Source organism: Epinephelus fuscoguttatus, linkage group LG7, assembly GCF_011397635.1.
Source record: "Epinephelus fuscoguttatus linkage group LG7, E.fuscoguttatus.final_Chr_v1".
Lineage (NCBI taxonomy): Eukaryota > Metazoa > Chordata > Actinopteri > Perciformes > Serranidae > Epinephelus > Epinephelus fuscoguttatus.
Genome location: NC_064758.1, coordinates 1,758,069 through 1,770,769, shown reverse-complemented (window position 1 = coordinate 1,770,769; position 12,701 = coordinate 1,758,069). Strand labels below are relative to the sequence as shown.

The 12,701-nt window shown below is 41.2% G+C and overlaps 1 protein-coding gene across 3 annotated transcripts in view; it reads right to left on the bottom strand.

The window, feature by feature from the left end:
* The window catches only part of LOC125892017 (histone-lysine N-methyltransferase SUV39H1-like), a 46,067-nt gene that overhangs the window by 28,303 nt on the left and 5,063 nt on the right, over positions 1-12,701 (bottom strand). For 2 of the 3 annotated variants that reach the window (XM_049581735.1, XM_049581734.1), the window contains exons 3-4: positions 7,163-7,822; positions 2,412-2,558 (exon numbers count right to left, since the gene is read on the bottom strand). In XM_049581735.1, coding sequence (XP_049437692.1) covers positions 2,412-2,558; positions 7,163-7,822 — 807 coding nt within the window. Of the gene's footprint in view, positions 1-1,468; positions 1,649-2,411; positions 2,559-7,162; positions 7,823-12,701 lie in introns of those variants that run through there. The other variant, XM_049581736.1, reaches the window with a different exon arrangement.

Sequence of the window (12,701 nt, the reverse complement as noted above, 5' to 3'; positions counted from 1 at the left end):
CATGGTGTTTTAGTACCACGGTCTACCGTTGCAACACTACTGCACAGTGGTCAGAGACTGGCTGCAGCGTGTGATCTTTATAATGTGTGGTTCCAGCAAACTGCATACATATGCTTTGCCTGCTGAACCAGTATCTCTCCCACAGACAGGAGTCCATCTGTATCAATGGGTTGGTCCTATCCTGGAAGACCCTTCGGGCTGGTGGTGGTTGGAAGGCCCTCTGCACAATGTGGGCCTCCTCATCAACAGGATCCTCAACGAAGGGGCATGCTATTATTTCCTAATTTACTCTCTCTTGCTCTGTCTCTGTGTCTGTCTGGGTATATCCCTCTCCTTCTCTTGGATGCACTCCTTATATGGCCGTTGTCAGTTGACCTTAGTTGGCTGTCAATTTGCTAGCCAATTGGAAACAGAGCAGGGTGGGGATGGGAGGGCAATCACATATGCATGTGGTTTGCTGTACATATACAATCTTTTTTTAACGCCTCAGTTTCATTTTATTATAGTTTTGTTTTTATTAGTTTGATTTTGGCTTTATTGTTGTGTTTTTTTAATTATCTTATTTTTATTACATTTTAATTTGTTTTTTAATAGTTATTGTTTTTTGATTAATTATGTTATATATTTTATGATCTACATATTATTTTATCATTACATGACATTTGTGAGAGTGTAAAAGCACTGTCAGAACTGTGTTTTAGGTGTCTGTTCTTGTCTATTTTTTGATCATAGATGGAGCTAATCCTGCTACAGACCAGGACTGCCAGGCAGCATAAGTTACCATGGTTACTAGGCTGGGATTCAGGTTAACCACCTTGATGGAATGGAATTGTGGTTCAGGTTGATAGAACGGAAACCAGAGTTTAGCTTGATGTATCAGGCTTAGCCAGAACCATGGTTTCCATTGTTACCGATGTGAGACTAAACTTAGCCACTTTGATGGAACAGAACTCTGGCTCACATTATCCAGACTTGGCCATTGAAGCCTGGATTTGCCTTTAGCCTGCTTGATGGAATAACCCCCAGGTGACCAGAGAGAAAGACGTTTTTATAAGTCTCTGTGTGTTCAGCTCTCAGTACTTTTGTTGCTTCTAACTGAATCTCTGTGGTTTGGAGTTTAGTTTCTCTCCTGCATCCTGTTTTTACTTTAGATATCTGCTTTATTTTACGGTTTCATCTTCACTATCAGCTGTATTAGAAGTTGTGTGAAGTTGCTGCTCAAAAACTCAACACTTCCTTATTTTGCTGCTTCACAATAAAAGTTTTCACATAATAAAATAACAGGGACATTTATTTTTAAGACTATAAAAATTAAAATACCGGTATGTTTATTACAGAATTAGCGAAACTTTATTAGCGGCTTTTTTTTTTTATCAATTAAGACAATTCTAATAATACATCAGGGAGGAAGAGTAAAAGCAGAAACAGCCATATTGAGATGATGATGAAGAGCTGCAGACAACAGGCTCTTACTGCACCTCTGCAAACAGCTCACCTCCAACAGGTAAACTTCTTTTACCTGCCCTACTGTGGAAAAACACATGCAGCAAAAATAACAGAGGACTTCAGCCGTGGATCAGCTTGCAACTGAACATGTAGCCCACTTCGTAGAAAATACCAGGATATATATCTTGTATCGCCATTCAGCCTGAAAATACAGAGATATGAATTTTTGTCCATATCACCCAGCCCTATTATGGATTGCAGATGTGAAATCCATAAATTCTTCTGCAGTTATTCATTTAGAAACATTGTTCTTAAGCTGTTGGACTGTTTGCCCACTATAGTTTCCACAAAGAAACCACCCTTGCTTGTGAATATCTGAACATTTAGAGGATGCCCCTTTCACACTCAATCATGATACCATCACCTGTTACATATTAAGTTGTTTACCTGTGGAGTGTTCCAAACAGGTGTTTTTTGAGTATTTCACAACTTTTGTTGCCCCTGTCCCAACATCTTTTGCAATGTGTGTCAAAATCAGAATGAGTTTTTATTTACAAAAATACAATAAAGTTTATCAGTTTGAACATTAAATATTTTGTCTTTGTGCTGTTATTAATTGAATAAAGGTCAAAGGCCAAATTCCACAATTCCTTAAGTGTTTTCCACATCATGGAAATCATAGGGCAGGCAGCAGGCCTATTGAACTGGCAGCCTGCAGACCACATCCGGCCCAGGAGCAACCTCTCAGTGACCCAGCATACTTAAATCTGATATGTTGGTATGATAGAATATGTAAACTACATATAGTATCTGGAAGTAGCTAATGAGTGAGCCATGTCACATCCTCCTAATCTCTGTTGAGTTATGAATGCACAGGACTGATCAGGTAGGTTGTACGGATCGGAATAGTGACACCACCTATCATATCTCACAAATCAAAAGGTGCACAGTTTAAAGACACTCACGCTGTGGTTGACAAAGTGGGAGATGTTGCCTTGGTGAGCAGCATCCACTGTATAAACATCCTCCACATAGTCCAGGTCAAACAGGTAGGTAGAGCCTTGGCGGTCGTATACATGACCTCTCCTCTCCGCTTCATCTGTTGTGATGATCTGGAGGAAACAATACAGGACATCACTGGAACAAAAGCCTCAGTCATTTTTGGATACAACAACAAAATAATAAATAATAATAATAAAAAAAAAATCACATTCCCACATCAAATATTTACTAGAAATATCTATCAGCACACATAATCTCAGCCTGCCAGGGACTGCTGTGGCCGTGCTGCAGCCATGCTGCCTGCTCTCCCCGGTTTTACGCCGGGCTCGGCTCCTTTCAAAGACTCCTTGCGAAGCACTGCTCCGGGGTTTTTTCGGACCTAATTGTATTGCGGAGTTTTGCACAGCGGCGACCGGATCTTTGCTCTCAAACCACAAAAAAATGTGATGGCACAACAGTCTCCTTCAGTACATTATTCTGTGCTTTCTTTTGATTTTCACATTGGCTAGTCATCCTGCTTAATTTGTCTTCTGATTACATCGGAACCGCTGAAACAAGTTGTAGGGAGCCTCTGCAAGTAATTGGTTGCTGGCAGACACTCTGTGCTGCAATAAAATGGTTAATCAGCAGTGCACTGTAGAGCCGATGTGCTGCTGGTTCTGCCGGCCTGAATAGAATATAATGTCTACTGTTGTGTACAGCATTTATAGACTGAGCTGAGTAGTGATGCGCGGGTCAACCTGTAACCCGCGGGTCCCGCAAATGGACCTGCGGGTCGGGCAGCAGTGATCGTCTGTTAAATTGGTCTGTAAATGATATTTTGACATTATTATAATCTATTAATCTATAATCTATTACTGTCATGGCATCTGAAGGTACTGATGCGTTGAGCAGGTGACAGTCCGCGGCCGTTTTCAAAACACACTTGTGTCACGCACTCCAAAAGAAACTTGTTGAAACTTATAATTTATTGTACAAAACGGGGGAAACAAACGTTGTCAGAAACGGTTCCATAATTCATATTAAATTCAAAAGATAACGAAAAAACAGCTACAAGTTAGAGGTAATAGTGATAAAGTGGTAAAACTTGGCATTGATCCACAGCCTCAGACGGATGCGCTCAAGCCTGCCGTGCACAAGCTCCGTTGGTAGGCAATACTATATTTTCACATTTTTAACAACGCAATTTAAAAGTTTTGATTTTTATTGATAACCTACATTTACCAACAACAAAAAGACTACATTTAGCACCAAAAAAATATGTTAAAAAAAAAAAAATAATAATAATAATTAAAAAAAAGTAAATAAAAAAACGAATATCGAATACCAAATTTTCATAACAAATACCTACCCGTAGAAACAAATATTCGAATATCCGAATATTTGGGTACAGCCCTACTGGGCGATAAATCGATTTCATCGATTAATTCAAATCTGTAGTTTAAGTCAATTTGTTTTAATGAAAATCGAATTTCTCTTTAACATCCGCCACCGACACTCCCCGCTTGGCTCACGTAGTTCAGAGTGAAGGGGTTCAGTTTGCGTTGACAATGTCAGAGAGGTGTGATTTTTGTAGTGGGGAAGAGAAGGTGGGAGTTGGATTATTGTACATCTCTGAAAGTTATTAACTTATTTAGAGCACTGCTTTTTCAGATAACAGCAAAGTGTTTGTTTTCAGATGGAAAACAGGGTTACTACAAACAGTAGGAAACTAATCCTGAGAAAATACTGAGGTATGGCCACCACAAAGCAATGCTCGCTGAATTTGCTCCCCCACCTAAGACATGAATGAGAAAGACAGAGCAGGTAATGCTAGACTGCAAAGTATACTGAACGAATTCAGACTTTAGACGGGATAATAAAGAGCAGATAATGGAAATTAAACAAGAACTGTACAAAACAAACAACAGCCTGTCTGCTGGATGAAGCAGAGGGGCCAATTGATAAAGCCAAAACCTCACTGCAGGCAACAACAACGCTACTGAAAAGGCTTATACAGCGCCAAACGACAATGGAAGTAAAACTGATTGATCAGGAAGTACAGGCTCACAGAGACAACATTCAGATTAATGTATACCCAACTAAGTGGAGAGCGGTCATTACGCGGCGCCGTGGCAAGGAGAGAAGAGGACGTCCTCCTTCTTCCTTGTAGAGCCTGCCCTGTGTGTCTGAAACCCTCACTTATAGCTTCTCTTTGGCATTTGAGCAGCTTTATAAAACTTGAACATATAATGGCTCCTTAATTAGCAAGTTGACTTTACATAGACGGCATATCTTGCCATATCGGCAAAATCGGCATATCTTTGTGACAGATTTAATTTTTTCGTACTATTAGTATTGTTTACAGAATCTGAATCTTACTCTGAGTTACTGTTGTTGTTCACAAACTAATAAAATGAGAGATCATTTTTATTTAGTTTTGACTCCGTTTCGGCGCTGCGAGCAAATGTGTCAAGCCGGGGGGTGACGGAGGCAACAACTGGGAGCAGAACCGCTTGTTGACCAGCAGCACTTCTGCGGGCGGTCTGGCCCTGGCGTTTATGCAGTGCGTTCAGTGCAGTGGCCCAGGCCAACGCCCATTCGCAAAGAGGACAGCTGCGGTGGTGTTTTTTTTTTTTTTCTCCACAATCAAATATCAATTTTCACATTCGAAGGTCTATTTTTTTTCCAAATTCGAATTTAAATTCGAATTTAGAATATTCATTGACAGCCCTACCCCAGCATTTTTAATATTTTCTCTAGGGATGTTATCACACAGAGTAAAAGGGGGGAAATGATGGTGTGAAACAGCAGAGGCACTTTGTCAACCCGCTGAGTTAACGTTACTGTCATTAGCATCAAGCTAGCAAACAATGGTACATCCTCACGGTCAGACATAAAGTAATAACATTAACAAATAGCGGTGGGGCTTTTACTCACCACAACTGCAGAGGCTTCCAGCTTCATTTGAAACAAACTATATCATAGACCAGGGGACTGCAACCTTTGCCATTAATAGAGCCATTTTTGACCAAAATTGATTTTTAAAAAATCTGTGTGGAGCCGCAAAACATGTTTCAGCCTTATAATCAAGGTAACATAGCCTATTATGTCTAAATAAGCATTTGTTAATATGTTTTACCACAAGGTGGCCCCTGTGCAGGGCACTATTTATGATTATTTGGTACTTAAATTTTGCAGAGCTGGCAGTGAGAGCAAACAAATCTGTCCATACATTCTCTATTTCATTCAATTTACTTTTTTGGATTTGGCATCCATAGCTAACCAGCCACTGCTATCCAGTTTTGGCAACATGTGGATTCATAGAATGAATTTCCATAGACTTCTTTTCTCAAAGGCTCAAGGAGCCACTGGACAGGGGCTGAAGAGCCACATGTGGCTCCTTAGCCACAGGTTGCCTACTCCTGTCATAGACAGTCTGTTATTTATTAATCCCTCTATGTGTTTATATATTTACTTTTTATCTGCTCCGTTGTCCTTATAAAGTTAAAGGTAAGGTCTGGAGGATTTTCCAGTTGCTGTTTGTAAATACACATTCAAATTTGGCCCCTCCTATCAGGCTCAGCTCTCCTGGGTGTATGGAGCCCAGAGGTACGGAAGAAGGCTTCACAGAACAGGTTCAGGCAAGGCTCGCACTGGTGCACACTCAGACACGCACGGGCACGGCACCTGCGCTCTCTCATTGGCTGGGGAAATCTCCGCCCAGAAGCAGTCCGAGCTCACAAAAATATCAAAATACAGTTAAAGGGCAGGAGCTCTGCAAACAGAGTCACCACCACACGAGTAGAAGCCCACAGGTAATGATTAAGCAGGATTTCATTTGTATATGTCTATATTTTGTTTTGTTTGAAAATCCTCCAGATCCTACCTTTAACATATCGCACCGTCATTTCAAACTCAACACTTGTTTCAAATTAAAAGCCCCTTGTAACCTCGGCTGAGAGAATCCCTCCATTTTCTAAATAGGCTTTTATTCTGAAACATTTGTCAGAACTTCCTGTGGAAGATACAGTAGCTTGACAGTTTACTTATGGTGCTTCAACTGTAGCTCCTGCCATCTGCTGACGCTTTTAGGTGACTACAACAACATGTCTGTTGGCACATGAACAGACACAGTTCTGACTCAAATAACAGTGAAAGTAATAAAAATAGGACAAGAATAACCCGATGACATCACACACGTCGTGAAAGACGACCGGGGATAATTGGTGAGAACCAGCGTGTAGTGTGTACCAGGCATAATGCAAGTCCTGAGTCTGAAATATGTTTGTCAGCGAGTCCTACTCCACCTATTTAGACTCCACCCTAGACAACGGCAGCATTTCTCTGACCACGTAGCGAGCCACAAGCTCTGTGGCTTCTTTCAGGCTGATAGGTTTAACGTTATCTCCGTTATTAGAACCAAACGACAGCCGTTGCTGTTTCGGAGCTGAAGGACCAGCGTTCTAAAAGTAACAGAAATAACTGATGTCTTGTTTGAAAATGTACTTATGTATTTGATTACTCACACAGCAAACTAACGCGTTAGGTTATTTGTTACTGCAAAAAGTAATCAAAGTACTCTAACACGTTACTTTGTAACGCGTTATACCCAAGTCTGGTCAAGAATATTGTTATCGCAAAAATATCCTGAAATATCAATATAATATTTTAAGGCCATATCGCCCATCCATACTGGGCAGAAACACTTGAAAGCTGTTTGACCAGATCTTACCTCTCCCACGTACTCCATGACGAATGTGTTCTTCTTGATGTGCTGCAGCGTGCGGACACCCCATCCTCGGCCATTCTCTGTCTTAAAGATGCACAGGTCAAATTGGATGCCCTTCTGCACTACTCTGTTAGGACAATCGGGGCTACAGCTGCATCGGGAGTTACACTCATATATGGGCTGTCCCGGCCGGATCCGGACCTGACCCTTGTCATTGTAGGCCATGCGGTGCTGGGAGGCCCCAGGGCAGCAGCCATTTATTGGCTCATCTAAACAGTTCTTACACTCACAGCCAACAGCCATCTCATCTAACACGATACCTGGGCCTACTTTGTAGTTGTTGATGTAGGTGAAATTTTTTGGAGGGCCCTCAAGGTCCACTTCGTTTATGACAAAAATGCGACCTGGGTGGTTTCGTGTCTGGTTCAGATGGGCCTCCCAGCGTTGCAGTCTCTGACGGACTGTGGCTTTTTGAACCAGGAATGAGGCAACTTCCTTATCCAATTTTTTAGGCATGTAGCGTCTCTTGTGGCGCCTCAGCTCCTGATCCAGGTCCAGGTGAAACTGCTTCATTAGTTTGGGGCATTTGAGGTTCCTCTTGGGTTCCCAGGTGTTATCAGACTCTGAGAAGCCCCTCCACTTTACCAGGTAGAACTCCTCCTCCTGAAACACACAACAACTTTAATCAGGGGTGATGCTGGATTCTCTCATTTCTTAATTATACATCTTTTTCTATCAACACAGATAACAGATGTTGGTGGTTTGACAACTCACAGCCCCAAACCTGCACACCAGGCTTAATGTTTAAGATATATGATTACAATGATTCAAACTTTTAATATAGGTACACACACACACACACACACACACACACACACACATACATACATACATACATACATACATATATATATATATATATATATATATGTATGTAGTATAGGTGGCTGGGTTTTAAAAGTAGAGTGGTACTGTTACTGTATCTTATGAAACTAGAAGATGTAAGGAATCCAGTGGTACTAACCATGTTATGTTAGCTTCTCAGGTCTGGGGCTAAATAATGCTCCAAAGTTAGGCTAAATTTTGGCGGGGGTAAAACAGCATGGCCATTTTCACAGGCCTTTCACCTCTCACCTCAAGATATCTGAATGAAAATGGGTTCTTCTGTGGGTACCCACAAGTCTCCCCTTTCCAGACATGTCCACTTTATATTAAAGATGCATCTCAAATTAATCTTCAGGTTTCCAGCTTTCAGGTGATATATACCACTTCTATATGGCATATACTGTTGACCTGCTATCTCCCCATCTGTTTTGTCTCTTGGACCACACTGTTGTAGCAGGGTAGCACTGATTTGAAATAAATAAATCTAAAAGTCAAGATCATAAAGTAAATTTCTTCACATTGATTCCCAATCAAACCAGTCTGGTTAGCAAGTTTATTAAAAAGCAAAGCAAGCACCGCCACACCAACTGCTCCTGGTCTATTTTGTAAGGGGAAGATCTAAAGATCTAACGCAGTGATACTCAACTAATTGCCCGCAGTCCAAATCTGGCCCCCGATAGGATGCAGAGTGGCCAACGTCCAAACGTTTTTCTAATTCACAGGGAAAGTAAACTGAATCACATAGGAAATTTTATTTTTACTCTTTACATACGCTTCACATACAGCTGCCTTTACACTGCCACGTGGTAAACACGTTGACAACTAGGGATGTCCCGATCCAGCTTTATCACTTCCAATCCGATACCGATATTACGGCCTTGAGTTTTGGCCGATACCGATACCAGTCCAAGCACGTATTATACATATTCACTTATTTTGTTGTCAGTCATGTTAGAAAAGGTTTGATCAAGCAAAGAACAACTACTTAATCAGGTTAGTTAGAATGATCCACAACAGTTGGTATAAGAAACTGACCTGTTTATTGTTAACAGGGTTAAATAAACAAACTTTAAACTTGAACATTAACATTAAATAAAAAAATATAGCTGGTTTGCTTTGGCCCCTTAATAAATAGAAAATGAATCAACACAAGAAATCTTTAAAATGTCTAGCATTTAAATTAAAATAGCAGCAAGACTCCACACACTTGTGCTTTGGCCCCCTAATAAATAAAACATAGATCGGGACATCCCTATTGACAACCGCCTACCCGTATGAGCATTCTCCAAAAAAGCAAAATGCTCTGAAAAGCAGCTGTTGACACTACAATCCAGGGCTGTGATGATGGGCAGGTGCTTCGAGAACGTCACCTACGGATAGGGATGTCCTGATCTGATATTCGTATTGGTATCGGCCGCCAATACTAGCAAAAAAACGGTCATCGGCATCGGATCGGACTGCATGGAAAAATGCCAATCCATGAACTCTGATCCAGTTTTTCATGGAATCTGTGCCAGGTTTTCCGGCCAGCCCAGCGCTCCAAGCAGTCCATTCCAGTGATCTGCTCCAGCTCTTACTATCAATCCACCAGGCCAGCATGCAGATGGCAGATACACAGAGGGTAGGAAGAGTAGCGGTCAATTTAGTTAACTGACTTTGTTTTCTGCTCTGGTTTTTTGAGAGTGATATTTTTATTTGGTTTACACTCTTACTGTTTAAGTAAAGAGCACTGATGGCATTGTTTTGGGCACAATTAGTGAAATTGGAGCCATGGATGGACTACAAAAACACTAGTAAAATAACTGAAAAGGAAAGGCTGCATTGTTTGTTAAATGCCAACAATGTCTTGTGGTGTGAATCTATTTTTTATTTATTAGGGGGCCAAAGCACAAGTGTGTGGAGTCTTGCTGCCATTTTAATTTCAATGTTAGACATTTTAAAGATTTCTTGTGTTGATTCATTTTCTATTTATTAAGGGGCCAAAGCAGCCAAAGCAAACCAGCTATAATTTTTATTTAATGTTAATGTTCAAGTTTAAATTTTGTTTATTTAACCCTGTTAACAATAAACAGGTCAGTTTCTCATACCAACTGTTGTGGATCATTCTAACTAACCTGATTAAGTAGTTGTTCTTTGCTTGATCAAACCTTTTCTAACATGACTGACAACAAAATAAGTGAGTATGTATAATACGTGCCTGGATCGGATCGGTATCAGCCAAAACTCAAGGCTGTAATATCGGTATCGGATCAGAAGTGAAAAAGCTGGATCGGGACATCCCCACCTACGGAAGTGCAAGCTTGCCTGCTGCTCTGTATATAACAGCATACTGTATCAAGACAGCGGAAATCATTGCAAGATTTCTACATTTTAGATTTCTACAATTTACTGCTGCTGACTGGACCCTGGCCTACTGTGATTTTGCAGAAGTAGCTCTTGGGTAATGCAAGTTAAGTATCCCTGATTTAGCATTTAAGATTAAAGTAAGCAATCCACAGATATTGAACATCATATATCTTTTTTTTGTAAAATGCGTAGTGTAACTGGTAACACCGGTGTTGTCACAAATTTATCAAGTGGTAGAAAAATGTCTTCACCATGGCATCCCTAGTATTGGCCCTGGAAAAAAAACATATCAGTTGACCCCTAATACTCACCCTGAATAACGTGATTTACTTTTCTATCAACCACATTGACTAACTGCTGGAATTATTATAATCAGTTACAGAAATGCAATACTGTATCAAACAGGATTGGAGAACACTGCATTGCAGGATCACCTTGTCCCCCATGTTGGCGATGCAGGGTTCAACACTAAGGTTTTTTTTTTCACTTGCCCGGTCGGGCAAGTTGGTCAGAGATCTACTTGCCAGAAGTCAGTTTTTACTTGCCCTATAAAAACTGTTTAATTTAAGCGCCTATCAAATAACAAAGACGGCAGTTATTTTTATGTTATGTAATCTTTATTCACACTGTATTCATTAATTAAAACAACATACATCATGTATTGTAGCTTAATTCCTTAATTCCCTCTCTCCAGTTCTACTGTATTAACACTGGGTTTAATATATTTTGCTTCCATCTCTCTGCCCTGCTCTACTCTATTTCAGTGCTACTTAGCTCTCTCTCTACTCTACCAGTAGACTTCCACATCTACCTGTTGCACAAAACGCACACAGCAGTGTTTCCCCTAGGATGGAGTTGTAGCAGCGGAGGTGAAGCACACGCATGAAAAATAATTTTCACATGCGTGAAACTTTTTTGTATGCTTGCAAAGCACAGCCTGCTGGGATGTTTCTATGTATCTACTGGCACCAGAAGGGCTCTTTAGGACTAAGTACAGTACAGGCCAAAAGTTTGGACACACCTTCTCATTCAATGCGTTTTCTTTATTTTCATGACTATTTACATTGTAGATTCTCACGGAAGGCATCAAAACTATGAATGAACACATGTGGAGTTATGTACTTAACAAAAAAAGGTGAAATAACTGAAAACATGTTTTATATTCTAGTTTCTTCAAAACAGCCACCCTTTGCTCTGATTACTGCTTTGCACACTCTTGGCATTCTCTCCATGAGCTTCAAGAGGTAGTCACCTGAAATGGTTTCCACTTCACAGGTGTGCCTTATCAGGGTTAATTAGCGGAATTTCTTGCTTTATCAATGGGGTTGGGACCATCAGTTGTGTTGTGCAGAAGTCAGGTTAATACACAGCCGACAGCCCTATTGGACAACTGTTAAAATTCATATTATGGCAAGAGCCAATCAGCTAACTAAAGAAAAACGAGTGGCCATCATTACTTTAAGAAATGAAGGTCAGTCAGTCCGGAAAATTGCAAAAACTTTAAATGTGTCCCTGCCGGAGTCGCAAAACCATCAAGCGCTACAACGAACTGGCACACATGAGGACCCAGGAAAGGAAGACCAAGAGTCACCTCTGCTTCTGAGGATAAGTTCATCCAGTCACCAGCCTCAGAAATCGCAAGTTAACAGCAGCTCAGATCAGAGACCAGATGAATGCCACACAGAGTTCTAGCAGCAGACCCATCTCTAGAACAACTGTTAAGAGGAGACTGCGCGAATCAGGCCTTCATGGTCAAATAGCTGCTAGAAAACCACGGCTAAGGAGAGGCAACAAGCAGAAGAGATTTGTTTGGGCCAAGAAACACAAGGAATGGACATTAGACCAGTGGAAATCTGTGCTTTGGTCTGATGAGTCCAAATTTGAGATCTTTGGTTCCAACCGCCGTGTCTTTGTGAGACGCAGAAAAGGTGAACGGATGGATTCCACATGCCTGGTTCCCACTGTGAAGCATGGAGGAGGAGGTGTGATGGTGTGGGGGTGTTTTGCTGGTGACACTGTTGGGGATTTATTGAAAATTGAAGGCACACTGAACCAGCATGGCTACCACAGCATCCTGCAGCGACATGCCATCCCATCCGCTTTGCGTTTAGTTGGACGATCATTTATTTTTCAACAGGACAATGACCCCAAACACACCTCCAGGCTGTGTAAGGGCTATTTGACCAAGAAGGAGAGTGATGGAGTGCTGCGGCAGATGACCTGGCCTCCACAGTCACTGGACCTGAACCCAATCGACATGGTTTGGGGTGAGCTGGACCGCAGAGTGAAGGCAAAGGGGCCAACAAGTGCT